We start from the raw sequence: 25,603 nt of genomic DNA, 5'->3' as shown, positions 1-25,603 counted from the left end.
TCATCGTATTAAAATGTTTAAATATAGACTCTAAATATAGAATTTTAAAGCTTTGTTTTAAATGTAATAATGATTAAACAAAATCTAAGGTCTTTATTTATATGATTTACAATGTGTTGTTTTTTAAAGCATAGATAAAGAAAGTAAGAAAATACGTGAAAAGAAACGCATGTTTTGTCAAAGTTGCGTCAATGTCACTGTTGTTCCAAAAACACAGTTTTGTATTTTTAGCATTATTTACCAGTCTCAGCGGGTACGTCATGTTAGTTTGTCGTATTAATAGTCTAAAAGTTATCGGAACAAAACTCGGACCCTAGTCAATTGAGATTTGTATGCATCTATTGTGCTAATTTGATAACAGTTTGATAACATAATTTCTAATTTAATATAATCACAGATGCAATATGCAATCGATAATATTGTGCTAATGTTTATATGAAGTGAACGCCCATCGAATAATGTAATAAATTGTTTACAATTTGTGTTAAAAACAAGTAGGTATGTCACCCTTTGTTGTTTTGTTTATGCCAATCGAAATAAGATTAGATTTCAACAGTCTTTTGTTCCATAACGTGCTTGTTTCCCATATTTTTCCTCTTAAATGAATACTTCTGACAAACAGGTTCAATGTAAAAGTTAGTCATTGTTTTTCAGATTGTTTGCATTCACGTTTTAATTTTTCAACCTTATTTAGGCTTGTTATAGACAAAGAAGTGATTTGATTAATAATTTAGAAGTTCTTTATAACAATAATCAATTCAATAAAGGCGAGATCATAGGTCTTCTATGTCACAAGACTTTGGAGGTCGAGTAGAAATTATTTGCATAACACCCGAGATGTTTCCTAACAACTTTATATAATTGATTATTGACCAACTTTGCAAACTATCTTAATATAACACAATATGTTTATTGGATACATGTGTTTATTTCTGAACCTGATCCATCTATTTACAAGTGGTTTACTCTTCTGTCATGCCACAAAGACATAGTAATTCAACAACTTATTAACAAGCAATAAGGTTGATTATTCCTTACAATCATTTAAGCAAATAAAAATTCCTCAAACCAAATATTTATAGAAATGTAAGTTAATGCCATGTCCTAATCCTATCCCAATATGATCGGATCAAAAACTTTTTAACCTTGTTTCATAAACTATTTAGCCTAGATTGTGCAAGTAGGCTCCAGGTCGATAAAATTACTCTAGAAATTCAATTCCAGGTTGTGGTCTTGTATGCCAAATTCCATTTTTAGCTGCTCAGCTGTCTATTTTTTTACATTTCGCTCTCTTAATAAAATAATGACCCATTCCAAAATTGACAATTTGTGGGAATCGTCGAACAACCAATTTCTACTTTGGGCTTCATTATTTACCTATCTTTAATAAGCTCAATTTTATAGCAACTTAAAAAAAAGGTAGCAAACAAAAATTAGTTTTCCGACGACTGCTACAAATTAACAATTTTGAAATAGGTCATTATTTTATTACGAGTGCGATTTATAATAATATCTTATTTAAATTAACATTACATTCTTATATAATTTACATTCACATTTGTAATATTTGACAAATTTCATTGTTTATATGATGGGCAATTATTTATAGCAAATGAATAGGGGACCGGCCTATGCTTGATTTTGTACATTATTCTATATGTAATGGTTAATAATACGAAAAAGAAGCACTCTTGCGAAAACTGCATAAAAATTGGTTAAAAAAATGAGCAAGTAATTCATATTTACAATATTGTAATGTGTAGAAGTGGGCGCGATGTGGGGATATTGCTTCATCTCTTTCTTTCGCACGCGTCTTAATTCCCGATGACGTCACAAGTGGGTATTTCGTCTCTTTTCTGTTTCTTGTTAATTACCCCTTCCATCGAAATTCAAAGACTTATAACTTGTTGATTTTTTAATGAATTTTAATAATCCCTTCTGTGTTATAATTTATATTAGGTAAATATTTGATAATATTAAAGAACAAAAATTTGTCTGGTACCCTATTGTCATTACTAATCATTATTTTACTGCTCTTTTGTGATAGTTTTCAAGCACATAGTTTCTTGTATGTATATTGAAAGTTAATTGTTATTATTAATTTTTTTTTCCCTTTTCTTCTTTTATAATTTAATACCTTTCACCAAAAGGTCTTATTGTAAGCAAAATTGATGAAACATCAATGATAACTTATTGACTGAGTTAGCTTACTCTGATCCATCTCAAAAATTGATCAATGAGAACAACTTTTTTGACATGCTTATATATGACTTATTTTGATTCATACATCAATATATATGTACTATGTATGATTCATATATACTCTAGATGGGATTTTTGGGAAATTTGAACTAAATGGATTTGGATGAAACACATTAATGAAATTTGGCTACTTTTTATTGTGTAAAAGCGTATAATAAGAATGATCTTTATTATAAAAGCTGTGGGCATTAAATAGTTATTTAGAGCATAGTTTAGTAATGTATGGCAGTGTGTAAGTGGGTTATCAACCTTTGGCCCCTTCTGACATGAACTAAATTAGATATACAACAAAGATCAGAATTATTCACAGATCTATTATTTTTAAATTTACAACTCCACACTTTTTAATTTACATGCAATGGGTGATCAGTATTCCGTCATTGATAAACCTCATCCAGTTAAACATATAAATATAAATTGACAGATGCCAATATGTTAAGCAGTATACAAATAACATCTGGGGTTGTATACATGCAATTTGTAGAGACTAGACGGAATTTCTGTTCATTCCGGTGTTTTTGCCATGTCTCATATTGTAATCTAATCTAACAACTCACGATAAGACCATAATATATTTTTTATCCGTGGTGCTTTACAACTGGCTTGTCAGTTATAAACATCCTCTTACTTGAGGTTAAATGCCTCCTTAGTTACTATTTTTTCTCCCGCTTTGCTATGGAGGAAAGTGGACAGTTAGCATTACCAACTCCTTCCTATCTTTCTATTTGATTAACTTCATTGCGGGATAAAGACAGATTAGTGTTCCCTGAGACTAGCCGAGTTTCACCGCTCGGTGTCTTAAAATGCGAGCCAGTGTTGATCCTGGCTTACAGGAGTTGTAGGAGTGGGTGTGAGGGCGGGGAAGACTCTGTAAATATATCCCACTATATAATTGCCTGAGTAGCCTGTTGTAGGAGTTCATAACCACGTTGTCAATGGCCACTTTATTTACATTAATTTTAAAGACATATTTAAAAATTGCCAGTGGTTTGCTACTCCTGGCCCTGACACATTTTTTGTAATTACATGCTCATTAATGTAAGCTGAGTTCCAATTATCTGATAATATTGACATTTGATAAGTAATGGACCCCTAATGGTTTCAGAGGTCACAATGTCAGACCCGTACATCAGGGTGGCGGCGGAGTCCCTCCTGAGCCACAACAGCCCCTATAGGACACTGAGTGAGTAAATATTATTTGTTTCATTTTTTGATAGTTTCACCAAATAATATATAAAGACAAGTCGAATTTCGGTCAGTCATTAAAAAAACTAAGGCCTGATTTTTTTATCATCTTAATTAATTGTAATAAGTCGTTTTAATTATTTTTAAACAGTCTCCCATCGCATCTATCTGTAACGCAATAAACTCAAAACCTACTGAAAAGATATCGATTTAACTTTGTATAGAGACAGTTTGAGAGCCTGGGAAGGATATAGGCATTTGCCGGGAAAACTTTCACGTCGGCGAAGCCGCAAGCAAATCTAGTCTATTATAATCTGACTGAATTAAAAGTGAGACTATAATTAAAGAACTTTATTTATACAAAGTGTATTTTTAATTTGTTTGTGTTTTTATCATATAAATAACTTTTATCTGATTGAAAACTCAGCTTTTGAGCTTACATAGTAATCGCGCGAGAGACTTGAGAGTTGAGTGTCGAAGCTTATTCACATAGTTCCGCCCCTATGAAATAATGTTAGTATAACCTAGTACGTTCAGACAAGCAATTTTTGGCAATATAAAAAAAAACAAATATTTAGGTCTGATGGGATATATTATAATTTATGAAAAGAGATTAGAAAGGCGTATAATTTATTTATTCTTTTGCGAAAGTTTGTGAAAGTATGACATTCGATTCCGAACGCGAAGTTATTTTAGTGCGTAATAAAATAATATTATGTATATTCCGTCTTTAAATCCGTTTATGACGTCAATCAATTTCGATTTATGCTGATTGATAACTATTCTAGGCGAAGTCGCAGATTTTTATTGCACAATCAAAACAGCTTTCATTGACATTTTTGTTGCCGCTCTTATGTCATTCCAATGTGGAGTCAACGCAATACTTAGCATGTTCAATTAGATAAGCCTTAGTTTTTAACGCCGAATGCCTTATGTTAAACATGTCTGGTGTTAAAACCCAGATTCCTTTTTATGTTATACATATAGATACGGTGAATGTTTTTAGGTGAGATCGGCTGTGTGCCACCTTAATGTCAACCCACGTTGTAGTAAACACTAATTAAAATTATCGTTTGTTAATTAAGGGCACGGCCCTATTATTCCGTCTACGAGGGTATATCCGTCTTTTGCAATTACAGGCGTTCTAATCGAAGGACAGCTATTATAGCCGTATAGGGAAATAGGATTTTTTTGACAATCTTACCTATACGGCTAACGAAGTTGTCCTTCGAATAGAATGCCCGCAAATAGACGGATTTGCCCTTATAGACGGAAAATGCCCCCTGACCTTAGGTCTTTATGAGTGATTTTTACACGGTTGAGTTACAACGAAATCAATAGATTTAAATGTATTTATGATTTGTTTTTCCGGCAATGAAGCTGCTCCTGTTAGGCATGGGAGAGAGGCCTCCGACCTTATAAACCGACTACAAAAAAAAGGAGGAGGTTCTTTATTCGATTTTTATTTTATGTTTGTTTCCTCAGAACTTTTGACAGGGTGAATAAATTTTGATGATATTTTTTTTATTTGAAAGCTGGTGCTTTCTGTGTGGTCCCATGTCCATATATAATTTCATTGTTGTTGGACCCTTGACTTCGGAGATACATCAGAAAACACTTAAAATGATATCATCAACTATGGTGTCCTCAACATATACTTTACCTCAGATCTTCTGCCTGGCTGAACTGATTTTGATGATTCTTTTTTATCAATTTCTTCACTTCCACAGGTAACTCTCAGTCGGTGAACCTGACGGCGGAGGACCTCGTTGCGCGGTACCGGCCGGGCGGCAAGATGTCCTCCGTGCGACGGTTCTTCTGTCTCTTCGTCACATTCGATCTGCTGTTCACGAGTCTCATGTGGCTGATATGTGTTATGGTGAGAAGTGATACAGATTTTTTTTATTCCTCTGAATGACGAGCCGAGCTTGCCGTTCGCCTGATGGTAAGCGATACGACCGCCCATAAACAGTAGGAACACCATCCAACATCTAGAACTACAAAGTATAGTTTGGTATTCCACTGCGCTCGCCATCCTGAGACGTGAGATGTTAAGCCTCATTATGTCCAGTAGTTACACTGGCATATCGATGGCAACAGCAAAGTAAAACCATATATTTTTCTGAAAAACATACTTACCACATTGGTAAATTCAGGCCATTCATACATTAAAACGGCGATAGCCTAGTTGGGAGTGGAACAGACTGCCGAGACGAATGTCCGCAGGTTCAAGACCCCAGGGCACGCACCTCTAACTTTTCTAGAGTTATGTGTGTATACTTTGTAAATTGATTTCTTTAACGACGAAAGAAGACATCGTGAGAAAACCTGCTTACCGGAGAAATTCTTTAAGAATTTTCAGGGTATGTGAAGTCTGCCCGCTCTAGGCCAGCGTGGTGGACTAAGGCCTATTTCCTCTCAGTAGCAGAGGAGGCCCTTGCCCAGCAGTGGGACAGTATATACTACAGTGCTGAATTCCTATTCATACAAGGATATCAAAACATAATACTGCTATTGTTTTGCATTCAGTTAATCATCGATCGCATTAATTGCAATAGCCAAATGAATTTTCATATCACAAGCGATAATATTAAATGTTATTGAAAATGCGTAAACAGCTTGTTATAATTGCGTTGAGCATACCACGTAATGCACGCTACTGATTTAATCATATTACTATATTGTTGACTGTCGGTGGCGTAGTTTTGATGTTTACGCGGAATCAGTATGGCTACAGCGCTGAGGTCCTGGGTTCGAATATCGGGGAGACCAAAAATTATGTGACAGGGTTTTCTCATCTTAAAAATTACTCAGTCGCAGTTCGGAGTCGAGAAGTTTTTTTTATGGCTTAGAATTACGAGACGATCTTTCCGTTCGCCTGATGGTAAGCGATACGACTGCCCATAAACAGTAGAAACACCAACACCTTGAATTACAAAGTATTGTTTGGTATTCCACTGCGCTCGCTATCTTGAAACATGATATGTTAAGTCTTATTATGTCCAGTAGTTACACTGGGTACAATGTCCTTCAAACTGGAACACAACAGTGACTACACACTGCTGCTTGACGGCAGAAATACATTGCGGTGGTACCTACTCAGGCGGACTCTCATATATGAGAGACCTACCAGTAATAGTATCTAAAATTTGGATATACATAAATAAATAAATAACAATTTTGTTACAGATGCGTGGCGAAACTCTCGAACAAATATTCGACAAAGAGATAATAAAGTATAACATAAAGAGCTCCCTGTTCGACATAGTGGTGGTGGCGGTTATTCGATTCGGGTTCTTGCTTCTGTTCTACGGCGTGCTAGCTATAAACAACTGGAGCGTTATTGCTGTGAGTATCTTTATAAGTAACTAACTTTTGCTCGCGGATTCGCTTGTTTAGTAATTTGTTCTAGGATAAAAGTCCCATAATTTTTCTGTATAAAGTAGCATGACTGCCTCGGTGGCGTAGTTGTATTGCACGTCCGGTACAATAGCGCTCTGAGGTCCTGGGTTCGAATCCCGGGTCGGGCAAAGTGATATTTGGGTTTTTACTGCTATCAGCTCGGAGTCTGGAATTTGTGCCCGATATGGCGATAGGCTCGCCCCCTATCACATCATGGGACGGAACATACTTGGCGAAAAGTGGGTGCCCTAGTTGCGCCTCTGCATACCCCTTCGGGGATAAAATGCGTGATGTTATGTATGTAAAGTAGCATATAGCACCAGGAGTAAAGTGGCTTCCTATTGGTGAGAATAAATCAAAATTGGTTTAGTGATTTTTGAGATTCATTTTTTCAGTCAAACTCTTCAGCTTTATAATATAATAGTATAAATTAATTGGTTACATAATTTTCGTGTTGCTAAATTGAAAAAGAAATATATTTAATATGACAGTAAAAACTTTTTACAATATGACATTATTATACAATGACTCCCACACGCTTGTCCTATGGTAGTGATAAGAAAATACAGATATAATATTTTGTTTTAAAATAAATAAAACAGGCAATTTAGCCTTACAGTAATGTAGTTATACAAAATATTTGATATACACTAATGCTTAAAATTAGAATAACAGGATTTTTGGTGTGTACCCGTGTATGTGTGTGTGCTGTGGAGCGTGCGCGTTTGTGGGTGTGTGTGTGTGCGTGTGCGTGTCTGTGTGTGTAACAATAAATAACAATAATAAAATCGAAACTAAGCGGAAATAGCCTTGCCCCTTTAGAATGCGAAAAATGCGACTCCTAAAACAATGTCGTTTAATTCGACGTTTGTGATTGGTCGAGAGACCGATGCGTCAGTCACGTGGTAGTCTCTCAGCCAATCACAATGAAACGACACGGAGTCGTGTGTTATTTTGTCACATTCTAAGCTCCCAGTATAACTGTGTAGATTGTTGGGAAACACTTCTTGTCATCGACTTTACTGGATGCTACTCTCACTTTATGATGCTGTAGACCAATGGTTCGTAACGTTTTCAATATTATTTCTCCTGTGATCTATATGGAAAACTAATTTTACCCCACCGACAAAATGTTATCAAAACAAACAATACAAACATCTTTATAATTAAGTTCCTTCTTTTTTACCCTCTTGAAATAGCTGATTTAGGGGTAATTACCCCCAGGTTAGGAAGCCAGGCTTTAGACTTAGTGCCCTGTACGTCTTGAATATGTATTACCACCCGCGGAATGTTGGTGTGATACATCTATCGACCTTTAAAGGGCTGAGTCGTGATGATGTGTATGTATATTCCTTTTAAATTATTATTTCTCTTTCAGCTGTCAACTAGTTGTACGTGTGCCTTCCTAATAGCCAAAGTGTTTGTTTACGACGTAAGTTAACATTGAATCTACTCATTGAAATTAAAACTGCAAGAAAGTTATAAAAGAAAAAAATCTGCACATTATAAATTCGCTCAGAATTTCCAATAAAATGCTAGTTCTTGGCTATCTTCAAAAGGATTTGATCAAAATTATATTAATAATTAATTTTTGAATTTAAAATATTAATGCTTTCTGCACACCTTTTCCATGTAAATTTAACCGTAGCAAAATTCATACTCCTCAGTCAGTGTTTTTTCGTAAAAAGGGATTCAAAGTATTTGCTTTATGTAAATATAAAAATAATAAAAAAAAAATTGTTTTGTCCACACAGTGGCTAAACGCCTCGCAGCCAGTGTACCAAGTGTTCCTAATACTAACGTCGTTCACGCTCTCCTGGGGGGAGGCGTGGTTCCTGGACTTCCGGGTACTGCCGCAGGAACAAGTGCTCGACTCTATATGTAAGTTTACAATAAACATAAAACAGTTGATATAGGTCTATACCATAAATAGACATAACCTTCCAATGGCGAAGGGTCTATAGAAATCGATTCCTGCCGACTTCTCTTTTATAATTTATGTACAATCAGATTCACATTAAAACGATTTGTAGATCCCATTCATGCATTTTAGTTCCTGTCCGTTGTGATCCCTTCGAAAAATTTCACCCTTCACCACTACAACCTACATCTGTTGATGTTTCTTAGAAGCTAGGGGGCCGTTCAAGTATTACGTAACGCAATTTTTAAAGATTTTTGACCCCTCCACCCTTCCATGTAACACGCCGTAACGTTCTCCTATAAGCCCCCCTCCAAAAGTTATGTAACACTAAAGTGTCATTTTTTTTTTGTCATATTCACAATTATTTTACGTAAAATACCGGAAAGTCGCTAAAATACCTTTGTAGTGTTTTAAAATAAAAAAACCAATGTTACATAAAACGTTTTATAAGACCCCCGCATCCCCCCAAATTGCGTTACTTAATACTTGAACGGCCCCTAATGCAAAGTGACTAATTTGTTTTTTTACTAAGCAGTTGTCTTGTTTAACTCCAAATCCTATGAGCGTGTAAGTTTGACCAGCCTTGGGTTATAAAAGACCTTTCGTTCCCAGTACAGCACGGTGTCTCGGAGCGGAGTCCATTACTGGCGCCTCAGGCGGCCGGGCCCCAGTCCGCGTACGCGGAGTCCACGGTCAAGTGGTTCTCGCCGGTTGAGACTCCGGAGTCGAGTCCCAGACCTAGGAGGCCCGGCGAGCAGATCATCCTTACTCAAGAACAGGTAAGCAGTACATTAACATATACCTATTAATTTTTATATAAATCTTTTCAGATATACAGAGTTTTCCCGTTTAAGGTATTTTTTAAATTTATTATACAAGTTAATATTAATACATTTAGGTTGTAATTAATTACGCTAAAATTAATTTGTATTTTTAATAATGGGAGATTTTCATTCCCGCATTGGCAACACAATTTCAAATGTCAATTTAATAATGCATTCCTAAGTAGGGAATGGGTGTTTCGTTCTTGAGATTGATTTGAAATCGATTTATAAATTTTACTTTAGCATCGATTTTAGAAATTATATTAAAATGTTGGAGAATTAAGTCGTTTAATGAATCAACTTGATATTATGTAAGCGTTTATATTTAATAATGAAATATAAATGAAATGTTTCGTGATTTGTTTTTCATATGTCATTAATGAAGCAATCACTGATTATACTTTAGAAGTTTTGCTTTAATACTAGCTCGAGTCAATTCGTTTGATCAATATTTTTTGGAAGTAAATCAACATAATATCTATACCTTAACATTCAAATCCTGTAACGTTGGATTTAAATTGTATTTATTAGTCTGCCATATTATCTTTATTTTATTTAAACTAAATATTAAATTTTCTATTTAAACTGTCATTAATGCCGTATAATCAAACCAAGTAAGAGCGTTCATTTTAGTAACAGATAATGTCCTTTTCATATAAATCGATGCTATAAATCGATTGACTTATCAAATGAAAATCGATTTATCAATTCTCCGTCCTATCTCTACTTGTTTATAATATTCGTAAATAAGTTACTGTCTGTGTGTGTTTGTGTTTAGGAATGTTATAAAACTTTGTTGCATCCAGTGATTCTTGAGTTTATGGTATAAGCTCATGCTTCTGTATCCAAAGGGTAGACAGAGGTGTAATTATGATATTCAGTTTTTGCCGTGATATTGTCCTACGTTACAACTTATTTATTGGATACAAATTCTAATACTCTAAAACACGTGTTTTACAAATATAATGTGATTTGATTGTTTAACCTGAAGATCAAAACCGAACGTCACATTTTATGGGATTTTAGGTTGTTCTAACGATACGATTCTCAAGTGAAAGGTGTTTACAATAGTTTGAAAAGTACTCCGAGCATCTGACATTTAGCTCTGATTAGACAATTTAACCTCAACTAATCTAGGGTTGCCATGCATCGAATATTCTACAACTATTGTGGTAATAATTTTATATGAAGTTCCTCATATGTTTTTTTTATAAATACCGGCAAAATGACTCGGGTAGGGTTGTCACGCAACCGTATATATTTTTAAGCGACCTTGTTTCACTTTTTTAAGTACATTGATGCAAACGATACCGATATTTGGAGTTAAGCGACAACCTTGACTTATAAGCGAACGCTTAAGATTACAGATAATATTGATAAGATATAACTGACCTATTTATGTCACGTGTGCAGCATTGGATTGTCTGCCAATTGCACATCGATCTTACTCTACTGAAATCATTTCAATGGATTCGATTTCTAGGCAGGGAAAAATGGGGATTTTTTTTTGTAACTGAAAGACGTTCTTTTTTACTCTGTATATTAGATATAAGTGTGAAGATTTTTTTTTTATTTTAATTATAGAGTTTCGGAGTCGAAAAAAATACGTTATGAATTAGGGGTCTTTTCGAGCCCTTTTTTAAAAACTACAAATTTACAATAAAGTTTAGTTTCTGTGGTTTATGGCGATTTTTTTTTTTATTATGAAACTAGTTTTCCAAACTATTTTTCTGTTGTACTAAATTGAAATTAAAATAATCACGAGAATTTCAACAAATTCGAGACATTGGTTTAGTTTTGAAATACAGTAATTAAATATGAAATATAATATGTTAATAATATATCGATAATATCTCTGTGCACATATTAGTCACGTGTAATGCGTTAATTTTGCGAATTCCGTCAGTCTTTAACTAAATCTCTTCACCTGGGCGGGATTAGTTGTGATAACAAATAGGCCTATAATTAATCAGCGTTATCATATCACGTTAAAGTGATAAATTAATTATAAATACCCGAAGATTTTTATTTATTGCTGATAATGATATACTAAGGGTTTTGCGAAAATGCGTGTTAGTGTATTTTTAAATATATATTGGACTAGGTTAAATACTTATATTGCGAATACAATTTCATGCAAACTATTTGTAAACGTAAGCCAGTTTTACGTAAAGATTTATTGCTGTCATTAACTTGTAAATGTTTCCTTATGTAATAAGAAATTATTTCTTTAACATTACCATAAGTTATTCATTTTGTAAATTGATTTAAGTCAAAAAATTTACAATGCTTAATTTTTGCACGCCATCTGGCAGAATGTATCGGAACTTATAAATTATATTACCATCCTATGTTTTTGTACCTACATTCATAGCAAATAAAATATTATGATTATTATGATTATGATTATGATTGCTTAAAGGGCTAAAGCTTCAACGGGATAGTCATATTTTATTGAAGTCATTGCTTATTGGTAAACAGCTTGTCTGTTTCCAAAGAAAAAAAAGTACTTCTTAAAAAAATCTACGCAACGATATAGTTTGTATAAAATATAATTATTACCATTTTTTCTGTCTCATCTGTTTTTCTTGTATGTCTTATTACATTTATTTTATATACGTAGATATTATTTTTTTAGAACGAATGTATTAAGAGAGACAGATAATAAAATAACAAACACAAATTGTATAGAATCGTAGAAAGTAATTAAATATTTAAAATCAAATTTATTTTAAACAAAGTGCTCGCCGCTCAGCTAATGTGAAAATCTTACTGTGCTTACACAATAGTATTATTTATTCCAGATAAAATGTCTCTTCGAAGTCGCCTATTTCTGCACCAAATTTATTCTAAATTTGTTCACCGGTTTCTTCTAACAAATATCCAAACATTTTTTAAAAATTTCATATCTACAAAACTAGTATGATAGATTTGACAACCCTAGTTGAAACCGATGTGATTGGAGATAATTGCCTGTAATGGTTCGGTTTAAGGAGCAATCGTGGCAAAATACGTGATGCATAACATGTGTTGCACCGTGGTTACCTACCGGCTGATGTAGAACGTGATGGGGCCTTATTCTCTGTCACACGTTAATTTTACAGGGCGTAACAAACACGTAAGGGGCCGTTCAAGTATTACGTAACGCAATTTAGAGGGGGGGGGGGTCTTGTAAAACGTTACGATGCGTAACAGGCGCGGGGGGGGGGTTCGTACAACGCGTTATGTAACATTGGATTTTTTATTTAAAAACAATAATAAAGGTATTTTGGTGATTTTCGTGAAAAAATGAATTTTAAAGTTACATAACTTTTTGAGGGGGGGGGGGGGTACAGGAAAACGTTCTCAAAAATCTTAAAAATAATACTTGAAAGGCCCTTAACGCGCCGCGTCACGTTTTAATGCGATAGAAATTTCCATACAGAATACCATTGATAATGACACGGTTGTGTTATGAGTTTACACTGTCTTGAATGGGGCCCCTGGTCTTTTATTCCTCACGGTAGGCAGCGACTCTGTCCTCATGCTGCCGGTAGCGCTGAGAGAGCGTCCCTCGGTTGTCCGAGTTCTGAGGCCGCACCGCGCAGGAGCGGCTGCGGATGTCGACTTAGACACTTCTGTCAGAGGAAGCTCGCAGCCGTCCCTAATGCGCCGAAAAGGGCCACCGCGGAATTTTAGGCAGTGACTCTGTGCCCCTGCTATTAACTAAGAGCTGCTCTTAACTATCGATTTTAGGGACGCCACGTTCCTCTTTAACATTATATTTGGACTACCAACACTCAGGGTCAGTGTAGTTACTAAAACATCAGCATAAGAATACACCAACGCCTTAACACAAAGTCACGTATTTTTTAGTTCGGGTATCACTCAATCCATTTACTTCTAATTTATGTGTTAATTAACCGGCTCTAAAAACATTGTGTATTTTTTTTATTTACTACAGAACTCCATCATTGATTGATTGATTTGGATGTTTTTTTGTTGTCAACATAAATATTGATTATATCTGCGATGCAAATGATAGAAATAATATAATTAGGAGTGGGATCAATAGAATAAGAAAAAATGTAATTTAAAAATCTATTAACACCACGTTTTTTTAACATTGCAATTGTTTTTTCTTATCCACACTATTCTTAATTCAAATTCTTTCAAATTTTTTACACTATTCTTAATTCAAATTTATTTTTTATTTTAAATTTTAAAAGCGTGTTTTAAGTTTTTTTTTTCGTATTATTGCATTGACGTCAATCCTTGATAAGTATATAAATTTTCATATTAATCCGACATCTTGAAAAACTTCAAAATTGTCTTCAAAGTTTCCATTACATACTAACATACGACTGAAGCTAATGAAAACGTGTTAAAAATGTCACCAAGACGAGCCGGAACAAAAGTCGACGGAGATCACTTCAGTTCTCACATTAATGACTAAATATATATTGAGGTTAAGTCGGTCGCGAAACTGGAATGAGCTGTCATCGCCAATGACAGAGAAATGTCAATCTATTGATTAATCGTTTAATTAAGGTTAATCGGGCGATGGTTAGCAAAGTCGACTGATCTATGTGAATTAGTGTGTGCATTTGTGGACAGGAAAAACGGCACATTTTGCTCCTTTCTAGTCTTTTAGGAATCAAAGTTCTGTAAAATGCTCGATAGCCTAATTTGATATAGAACGCTCTAGAAGCGAATATCCCTTCAGAACTCAAGGCCTGTAGGTTATTTGTATAGAAACTATATCTCACTATAATTTCTTGTTAGACATTGAAATAAAACTATTTACTGTTTTTTTCGCTGTTATTTATATTATTATCTCTCGACGTTTCGAAGACTGCAGCCTTCTTGGTCACGGGACTGCCCTACAGAGGCGGCTTTACCTATTGTGCAGGGTGTGCGCTGCTCACGGGCGCAGTGTGTTAGGGAACGCCGAGCGTCGCTCGCGACACGTTTAAAGAGACATGTGTCGCCCGCGACACTCGCGGTCTCAAACAACCTACGCTCATGTTAAGACTATACACAATAACTCGATTTAATATTACCAAATTTATAAAAACTAGCTGACCGGACAGACGTTGTCCCATCTTAACTATGTATGCACGCGCGCATTCTGTCAATCGCTGACAGTTATTTCAAACAATTGACAGTTATAAAAAAATAATATTTTCGTTTAGTTTTCTTAAATTTCCTAATATTCCGCGCAATTTTTTGCATTTTTTCTTTCATAAGAACCTTCTCCTGACAATAACAAACACAACAAAAAAAAAATAGTGAAATCGGTCCACCCGTTCACGCGTGATGGCGTGACCAAGGGAAATAGGGATTCATTTTTATGTATAATTATTACATTGTCTCCTAAGGGGCGCCAAGGAATTTCTTGCATACGGGCTCCACATGAGCCAGAGCCGCCTCTGCTGACCCATGTCTATATCTCACGTTTCCTGGAGCCATTTTAATGCCACGTGACTTAACATTTCCACTGCGATTACTGTAGGCTTGACGAAATTAAATTCCTGATTAATATTTATCGTATTTAATTCACTCAAGGACATTGACAGTGGAACATTCCGTGTTGAAAGAATTCGGTATTAAATAAAACATGATTGTCGTGTTTGTTATAGATATGGCTGTCGTGGTGTATAAGCCATTTTATAACAAGCTAGCTATGTCCCCGGCTTAAGGGCCGTTCAAGTATTACTTAACGCAATTTTTGAAGATTTTTGACCAACACCCCCGCCCCCCCCCCAGGGTAACGCGCCGTAAGGTTTTCTGTACTCCCCTGCCCCCCCCTCCAAAAGTTATAGTTAGTTAAAGTTAAACTCTAAAGTGTCATTTTTTGGAAAATTCACAATTATTTTACACAAAATACCGGAAAGTCTCCAAAATATCTTTGTAATTGTTTTAACATAAAGAAACCAATGTTACATAACGTATTGTACGGAACCACCTCCCGCCCCTGTAATGCATCGTAACGTGTTTCAAGACACCCCCCCCCCCCCCCAAATTGCGTTACGTAATACTTGAACGGCCCCTTAGCTCGCGTGGAAAGCAGTGTGTCACAATGTTATTCCCGCGTAAATCCCGACCTACGATATTTTGTAGAACCACGCGACCTCTTCAACAGTAATCGTTATAAATAAATAATAATATCAACCCTGTATTTTATACTTTGCCCACTGCTGAGCACGGGCCTCCTCTACCACTGAGAGGGATTAGGCCTTAGTCCACCACGCTGGCTTAGTGCGGATTGGTAAACTTCACACATCTTCGAAATTCCTATACAGAACTTCTCAGATGTGCAGGTTTCCTCACCATGTTTTCCTTCACCGCTAAAGCGAACGATAAATTCACAAAGAATACACACATGATTTTTAGAAAAGTCAGAGGTGTGTGCCCTTGGGATTTGATCCTGCGGACATTCGTCTCGGCAGTTCGTTCCACACCCAACTAGGCTATCGCCGCTTTTTATATAATCGTTATATTCCAGTCAATTTTCGTAAAACAGTAATGTGTTTTTACCCTAAACGTTCCTCAAGAATTGCACTATCTTTTAGTAAAAACTGTAAAAAAATTACTTCAGTAGACTTTGAGAAAATCGATCACATACAGACAGACAGCTTATGGGGACTTTGTTTTATGATATGTATAGATTTTGGTGGACCTTCTCCTGTCTTATCTCTTACCTCATTAATATGGGGTCGACACAAACGTTTTTCAATCATGTTGCTCTGAGAATTTGATTTAGTTTCCAACCGCCCGCTCGTCGATCCCTACTGAGAGATCCACTTGGGAATTATGTTAAAAAATCCTACATAAAGTGTTTCTCAAAATACAATTCGTAAAATATTACAGCAACTTTGATAATTGAGTTAATTGTTCGATTTCGCAACGTCACATTTGATTATCATTAATTAAGAAAAACAATTAAGTAATTACCATACCTACTATCTTAATGCAATACGAAGAGGTTACTTTAATTTGCTTTAAAACGAAAAGATATTCGGAATGTATTTAAATTGTAGATTACTGTCATTCGGCGTTAGAAAAGTACAATAGCTTTTATCTCTTTGCATAATGTACCTTCAAAGTGGATTCGACAGTGTTTTAAAGCATTCTAAAACACCGTCCTTGTAACCGATTTAAAAAAAGAGGAGGTTTTCAATAGATCGTGCATTTTTTTTAAATGTTAGTTACCTCAGAACTATCTTACAGCACAACAGTAAATTATTAGCTGATTAGGAAATACCCTTTTAATTAAAAGTATATACGTTCATATTGGTTCCAAGTTCCAATTGGTTAGAATTTCCATCAAAATCGGTTCACAATTGATTTATAAATCAAAATAACTGAAATAAGAATTTCATCCAAGCTAAGTACGAGTATTTTGCTTTCTTGACTTTTCCAGGGTTTTTTTTTGCGGATCTATTGGATCAATTTATTACAACACACACCAAACAATAAAAATAAAATTTAGCAAAAATTAAACTGCCTTCAAAAACCACTATAAAAATAAAACCCAAAAACTAACATTATCACTCACTAATTTTAAAATCAGTACCTCATTAAAATTCCTAGCTAAGTACACAAACAAATATACGATACGATACGATAACAATGTCTTATTTAGCAAGACTAGGCGCATAGGGGGTACATCTTGCCATCTCTCTCTCACGACCGCATTGTAACGCAAGTGACGTCACAGTTTAGATCGTGAATTTCTACTATTATTTGCCACTGACCTCCTACAGTCAGATTTCCAAAATTTAACTTATTTATATTGGGACGAATTTCGATATTTCTCGTTCGATACAATGTACACTCAAACTAATAAAAAAAAAACTAATCTAACTATAAAAAAAACTAACATCTCACGTTAAGAACACAGTGTAGCGCCATTATTCTTTATAACTCATAGATGTCATTACAAATGCTTGTAATAAAACCTGATAATTATCAGAAAGAGAGCGACCTATTCGTCGTATTATTTAGTTTATAAAACAACATCATACGTTGTCGTTGTGCCTTAATATTGGTTCGTGATAGACAAACATAAATTATTCAAACGGAAAACGTTTTAAAATAATACTTTATTGATCTGAGAATCGTGGCTCCACACACGTGCCGTCTCTGCCCGCTATGGGGATAGTGGAGACAAAAATCGAGACGGACTGTCCAACACCGACGGTGAGTTACTATTATTATGGCATACAGAGTAGACGTGCTTGCTGCTTCTATTACAGTAAAATTGTTAGTGTAAAAGAGATAAAGGAACGTGTGCCCAGTTGCCTTTTTTTAAATTCTGATTAATCTGTTTCACAAGCTTGCAGTTGCGGATCAGTGTTGTACATACACTGTGTCACATCAGAGTTACAGAAAAGAGAAAGTATTGGCCGCTTACTCACACCATCTCTTTCTATAAAAAGATATTTTGAGACGGTATTGCCTATGATGTTCGGTCTCTAAATCACACTATGGCGAAGGGCACTGTGCTCGTAGTTCGTACCTCTAACATATTATAATTCAATGCTAATACGTAGTTCCAAATTTAATTGTTATGTTTCGTGTTTTGAATATTTGGCGGTTATTTAATTTCTCGTTTTTTATGTGAACATGATATTGTCAATTTTATTTTTGAATAACATCTAGACGAAATTTGACGCGTAATTTAGCACCTTTGTTCGACGCTGTCGAGTTTTTTTGAGTATTGACACTTAGAACTACCTACTATATTAGTATTAATTCATTATTTATAGAGTAGCAAGAGATCTCATTTGCTGGTAAGCCGCCATATGAACATTTTAGTATTAGTTATTTGTATCATTTTCACAAACATAAGCATAAGGAATATAGTATATTTTCACGTTGAAGGTAATGTGTGAGATAAGTATTATTTCGATATTTACAAGTTATTTGATGTATAGAATCTAATATTCAATTTGATAATACAATTCCCTAACTATCTTTCAAAGTGTGCCGACAGAGATAAGATATTTTTATGCAGCTCGAATTTATCTTCACAGTTAACAATCTATTAGTGCTCGTGAACTTTCATCTGTCATTTGGAAACGAACTTTTACGTAAATAAATTTCCAGTCTGAGATGTGGACTAACTGCAATTATATTCGTCTCTGCTCCATGAAAAGACTGGAAGTAGGAAAGTATCCTCTCATTCCTTCTTTCCCTTTCTTTGAGAATCTTCTTTCGTTACTTTCTGTTCCATTCTTATATCCTATATTTTAGATATTGTAATCAAATTTACAACATTCCTTTATTGCATTGCTTTATTTTTTAATAAAATGTGCAAAAAAAATTTAAAATCATATTTGTTTTTACAATTATTTTTTATAAGATCTTAATCTGACAAAACCGGCACTAACGCTACGAAAATGTTTAATTAATTACTATATGGTTTATATTAGCATTTTTAGGGTTCCATTTCAAAAGTTCCAACAGACATCCAAACAAAATACAATGTTACAATCCTATAACATATCTATGAAAAACATTGTCGCACTCTACTTACTACAAACCCGTGAGACCGACCATACGACTGCATATTGGATATGGATTAGAACTTTTCTACGTGGGCCGTTGGTGAGAGGAAAAAAAAAACGTTCGCCGAATTTAACGAAGGGTGTACGCCACGCTGGGCCTTTGTGAAGCAAGGGTTTCTCAAGTGTGGTCTAGAACGGTTCTAAAGTAGGGTTCAACTCCCTAGCTACGGTCATGCGGCTACAGGCATTAGGGTCGGGCAGTCGAACGAACCCCGGTGGTCAGCGCCAAATTCTGGAGAGGATGTTGGACTTGAACGTCATCCACATGACATAGGGCTATTGCGAACAAAAATACAGTTGTGACCTAAAGAAGATTGCCGAAAAAAGGAGGCCCATTTAATTATATGCACGAATAACTACGAGCCACACCTGCATATCATCGTATTGTTTAAGACTGTTCTGTCTTTCTATCCGATCTTTAAAGGGCTCATTTATACTATGAACCCATTAGGGTATAATAGGTAGCGTACTGAAATTTCCACAGTATACGGAACCATCGGTGTTCATTCCGACTCGCTAAGTTGGTTAGTTTTTTTGTTTCAAGCGATTAGGTGAACTAGTAGTTTGCCTTTGAATCGACGCGAGGAGGGAACCGGTTTTTATTTGAAACACTATTTTCGTCCATATCGTATAGATCGTGTAGGTACTAACCTTCACGAGTATGCTATATTTTTTGCATAAAAAACAATATTTAGCTAAGGGTTTTCTTATTAGGTTAGGGGCCGTTCAAGTATTACGTAACGCAATTTTTGAAGATTTTTGGTCCCCCCGCCCTATGTTACACGCTGTAACGTTTTCCTGTACGACCCCCCTCCCAAAAGTTATGTAACTCTAAAGTGACAATTTTTTTGGGAATATTCACAATTATTTTACGCAAAATACCGCAAAATCACTAAAATACCTTTGTTATTGTTTTAAAATAAAAAAAACAATGTTACATAATGCTTTGTACGAACCCCTCCCGCCCCTGTAACGCATCGTAACGTTTTACAAGACACCCCCTCCCTCTCAAATAGCGTTACGTAATACTTGAACTGCCCCTTAGCTATAATGTTACTACAATAGTTTTATCCTCTTAATCTTGCTTAATAAATGCGAAAGTTTTGAGGTTTGTTATAATTAAACTCTGAAACAGCTGGACGGATTTGTATGAAATTTGGCACACGCATAAACCATAGATAGATTAACACGTAGGATACAATGTATTTCACGCGAGCGATGCCGCGAACAACGCCTAGTGGCAACAATATTTAATGCACATAACTAAATAACTATGTTAATTCTTATTGTGCGGGAATGGGCCAATAATAGTGAAAAATAAAAACGTGCACACTTTTATCTTTGTTTAGGATTAAAACAATTCTACCTTATGCTGTCCCTTATTATTCCGTTTTCTCTTATATCCATCCCATGGTTGTCTGTAAGAGATTGCCTTGTGCGCTAAGACCGCCATTTGTACTTTTTTCTCTTTTTAACCGACCTCAAAAAAAGAGGTATTTTAGGAGGCTAGCAATTTTAATTAGGCACCGACTCCAAAATTGGTATTCAGTATATACCTGTTATGTGATATAATTTTTTTGGTTTTGAGTGGTTTTTGAAGGCGGTTTAATTTTTTGTTAAAATTAGTTTTATCTTGTTTTATTATTTTTATCCCTGGTGTACAATAAAATAAAATAAATAAATAGAGACTACGCAAAAATGAATAATTATTGGAACATAAAAAGGCAAGCAACATTTGATATTAATAGATAGTGTAGGCTAAATATAATTTTTCTACATTAATTATGCATGCCTAGCTATCGCAAGGCAAGCTACCTAGACTTTATTAATTATTTATTATTAAAAAAAGCTGACAATATATTAAAATAAATCTTTATTAAAAATGAAAAACGACCATCGCATTTTCCAATAATATTTATATGAAAGTTTGTATGTTTGTTAGTAGTGAACGAAAAAAAGCGGCTAAAGCCTAGTTGGTTGTGGAACGGACTGCCGAGATGAATGTCCGCAGGTTCAAATCCTAAGGGCACACACCACTGACTTTTCACAATGCACAATTATTTTACGCAAAATACCGAAAAGTCGCTAAAATACCTTTCTACCTTCTAGTTATTCCTTAAAAAGAAACAATGTTACATAACGTATTGTATGAAACCCCCCGCCGCCCCTGTAACGCATCGTAACACCCCCCCACCCACACACATTGTGTTACGTAATACTTGAACGGCCTGTAAGTCGGAAAAAATAAGTATCCCGGAAAACTCCTTCACGCGAGCGAAGCCGCGAGCAAAAGCTAGTATAATTATTATTTATAATTATAAGTGTTGTAACAATAATAAATCGACGTCGCGACAGCCCAGCAACACGAGTTAATAATGTTGAATAATTATCTAATCGATTGGAATATAGAGTTTGAGCAAAATCTTTACGTTATTTATCGCGTAGATATCCTGTGACTCGATTTTATAATCTTTGATTTAAGCAGAATTTTAGATTAACAATATTGAACTTTAAAGACGCTTCTTAAAGAGATAGCGATATTACCACCCTTGTTAAAGGCCTAGTAAATTAAGTGACAAAATATTGGTTGACGCATTTGTCGTCTTCGTGAGGCATTTATGCAACCCAACTTAAATAGTCGTCCCATTCACATTGAGGCATTACGAACATTTCCTGGCCTTCTCCCATCCTAAGAGGTTTCCTTATCCTTCCACCACACTTCCTTTCCAGCTGTCCGCTCCCAACTTTCCTTCATGCAGTCGCTAAGCCGTGGGATTCCAGTATCCCATTCTTAGGTTTCCCACGTTGTTGACAATGGAATCCAATACCAAAAAAAAAACTATATAGTCGCATAAAATACTTTTGAAAAGCCCTCACGCAACTCCAAATCGTATACTTTCACTAGTGGTAGGTGTCTCATATGTGAGAGTCCCACTGAATATGTACCACCGCAATGTCTATTTCTGCAGCCAAGCAGCAGTGTATATTTACCGTTGTGTTCCGGTTTTGAAGGACATTGTAGCCAGTGTAACAACTGGACATTATAAGACTTAACATCTCACGTCTCAGGATGGCGAGCGCAACGGAATACCAAACAATACTTTGTAATTCAAGGTGTTGGATGGTGTTCTACTGTTTATAGGCGGTCGTATCACTTACCATCAGGCGAACGGCAAGCTCGTCTCATACAAAGAAATAAAAAAAAAAGTCCATGTCCTAACAATAAAAAAAAACTACACACAATACTATTATAAATGGCCAGGTCGTTTTGCCAATAGTGTAGTTCAATTGACCGCATCTTATAAAATTGTTGTGTTGATTCAAAGTACGCTAGTCTACTTTGTTTCTTTGTGTCGTTCGGAAACTGTTTTTATGTACCTGTCCTTTGTGTTGCCAAAATATCGATAGATCGATATCATTGTGGTAATTAATCAATTTTGAGATGTGGGTGAATTGTGAAGGAACAGACGAACCCTCGCTGTCATGGGGGCCTATGAGAGCTGCAAAGTCTTCGAAACGTCGGGAGAAAATGATAATATAAAAAACCGCGATAACGTTTAACATTCGCATAAACATAAGAAATTTACAAATATTCTACATAATGATCACAAAAAAACTGATATTCTACATAACACGTATAATAGGGGACCGGCCTATGCTTGATTTTGTACATTATTCTATGTGTAATGGCTTTAAATACGAAAAAGAAGCACTTCTGCGAAAACAGCATAAAAATTGGTTAAGAAATGAGCGAGTAATTCATATTTAAAATATTGTAATGTGCAGAAGTGGGCGCGATGTGGGGATATCGCTTCATCTCTTTCTTTCGCACGCGTCGTAATTCCCGATGACGTCACATGTGGATATTTTGTCTCTTTTCTGTTTCTTGTTAATTACCCCTTCCACCGAAATTCAAATGCTTATAACTTGTTGATTTTTCACTGGATTTTAATAATTTCTTTGGTGTTATAATTTATATTATGTAAATATTTGATAATTGTTAAGAACAAAAATGAGTCCGGTACCCTATTAGTTATTAGATGATTTAATTTCGTATGCTCGTTTGTATGTTAAACAATTTTAATGGGTTATTTATATTCATGTTTTTTTTCGCCTACATAGATAGATAAAACATTAAAAACAAAATAGTTACTGCGTCTTGGTCATCTTAAATAACACTATATTTTTTTTAAGATGGCCATAAAAAGTTAAAATACTTGTTTATTTAGCTATGATTGGAACTGACCTTGCACAGTTTTGCTGAGTAATCGCTTGTCAGTGTTGTGAAAACAAAGAACTAAGCTACGACACTTTATTAGGTTTAAATGAAATCAGTCGCTTAAGGCGCTCTCCTAAGCAAACGTTCTTGAGCATTCTTTTGATACTTTTATGGTGCTTATAAATTTGTTTGTTCTATAGCTCTTGTATGTTGGGACCTAAAATAAATATTGAGCCTGCAGAAATATTATATGTCTATTGAGTGTATTTGCTGCAAACAAAGGCTGATAGATATGAGTTTCTGGTTTAATTTTCTAATTCGGACACAAAAAACTTTAGATTTCAATAAGTAAATACACACATAAATTACCTAAGAACAGAAATCGGACCAAAGCTTAGAATGTGGGTACGCCATTTACGCCTCCGTCTAACCCTTCTAGGATAAAATCATGGGCTTATTTATCTCACAAAAAGATAAAGGCCGTGACGCCGTTTTAGTTGCCATCCAATTTACAATAATTTAGATTGACTTACAAAAGGATTTATAAAATGTGTGTATAATGCGTGATAAATATGTAATTAGGTCTTCGATGATAAACTCGGACAGTCCGTTGCAGCTGGTGATAAAGTGCGCGCGTGTCTAATAATATTATTTATATATTTATGTCAAATAAAAAAAGTTGACCAAGGTACTTTGTGTTAGTGCGAAGTTACCAGGATACCATAAAACGACATCGGTTATTTTTCATTATTAGGTTTTTTTTTTATAAATAATTTTAATATGATATTGAAAGTACCAGGCGTTCAGAAATGAGTAAGAGATCAGCTGTTCTGTAATAATTGAAAATGAAGCAATATTGTTGAGTGAGATAGAATATACTATGTTAGCTACGCGCATAACTGAATAGACAACGACGTTGTTACCATACAGGTTTGAAACAGGCATGGGACGTCATCTTAATTCATAACTATGCCCGTCTTTGTGAGTGAGATGTAAAATGTAGTACTCAAAAAGAAGGGGACAACTACATGAAGTAAAATGAAGATAGAATTATTCGTAGACGCTTTTAGTTATTAAATTATCACTTGCCATATTACATTATATTATATTTCAAAATGACAGAAATAATTTATTCGCATATCACTTGTTTTATGTGTTCCTGGTATTCTCAATGTCATTTTGAAATATATTTCTTGATAGCAGTGCCGTATTCAGGGAAGGAATATCAAAATTAAATATAAACAAGTAGTAACTATTTTAGAATAACACTAATAGGGAAAATTCAACATTATTTATTTTAGTTTTAGCCTTTCTTTGAATTCGGCTTCTTGCTATTTCGGAAAGTCCAATTCATTCAAACTTTACCATAGTATCTTCAAGACCCATATTTTAATCAAATCAAATAAACAAGTGAACAATGGATAACCACCTGGTCCCAACGGAGGTACCTCCAAATATCGATACCGAACAAGCCGAGAAAGAACTTGAGGAGTTGAGCAAAGTGAACGGTCATGAGGAATACGAGTCGAAGATGTCCAAGGTCAGCAGCACGCTGACGCAGTGGATGCGGTTCATCTTCAATAGAGACAACAGCAAGGAGGAGTTCAATCCTACTTGGTTATCAGTAAGTTTTGATGGCATAGGTTTTATGTTTCGCAGCAGTGTGCTTCTGATCGCCGACAGAGAATAGGAAGACGTCGTCCATTTAACAAAACATGTTTTACTATTCTTTTTTTTAAATTATTCTTTCTATAATTATAGCTCCTTGACTACTGTATATCCTTTGTTCTCCCATCGTTGTTTCCACGAGGTTTGTGGTTGTCCACTTCGGTTCTCACCAATTTTGCTTTATTGCTACAAAATTCGTACACAGGTGCCGGTGATCTCTGCGTTTCGTATTGCTAACATTTCTCTCCACCACAGGAGTCCAATCATGATCATGATATCAAACTTCTTTATGCCACATGTATGATTCTCAAAATTATACAAACTGCAAATAGAAAACCTAATGTCCAACCCGCTTCGGATCTCGGTATAAACAGCAGTGTTTGTCAACAGATAGATGAGTACAAGGCGCAAGCAGACGAGAGCATGGTGAACGCGTGGCGCATCGTGAACCTGCCCAATTGGCACGTGGAGAAGCGCGGCGTGCAGAAGGGCGACGTGGTCGAGTCGCGCCGGACCGAGCTGTTCGGGAAGGTTTATAGGTTTACGGTAGGGATGAACATAATATTAC

General features: G+C 35.3%; 1 protein-coding gene across 3 annotated transcripts in view; it reads left to right on the top strand.

Moving 5' to 3' along the window:
* Positions 1–256: 256 nt before the first annotated feature.
* The window catches only part of LOC115449265 (steroidogenic acute regulatory protein-like), a 31,594-nt gene continuing 6,247 nt past the window's right edge, over positions 257–25,603 (top strand). Inside the window, exons 1-8 of one of the 3 annotated variants that reach the window (XM_030177039.2) lie at positions 257–498; positions 3,368–3,445; positions 5,178–5,326; positions 6,637–6,795; positions 8,228–8,281; positions 8,604–8,730; positions 9,383–9,549; positions 25,426–25,581. In XM_030177039.2, the coding sequence (XP_030032899.1) occupies positions 3,376–3,445; positions 5,178–5,326; positions 6,637–6,795; positions 8,228–8,281; positions 8,604–8,730; positions 9,383–9,549; positions 25,426–25,581 (882 nt within the window). In that variant the 5' untranslated portion in view covers positions 257–498; positions 3,368–3,375. Of the gene's footprint in view, positions 499–586; positions 636–3,367; positions 3,446–5,177; positions 5,327–6,636; positions 6,796–8,227; positions 8,282–8,603; positions 8,731–9,382; positions 9,550–25,425; positions 25,582–25,603 lie in introns of those variants that run through there. The other 2 variants (XM_030177040.2, XM_037439861.1) reach the window with 2 other exon arrangements.

The sequence above is a fragment of the Manduca sexta genome, chromosome 18 (genome assembly GCF_014839805.1).
Source record: "Manduca sexta isolate Smith_Timp_Sample1 chromosome 18, JHU_Msex_v1.0, whole genome shotgun sequence".
NCBI classification, from domain to species: domain Eukaryota; kingdom Metazoa; phylum Arthropoda; class Insecta; order Lepidoptera; family Sphingidae; genus Manduca; species Manduca sexta.
This window is presented reverse-complemented; position numbering and strand designations above follow the sequence as displayed.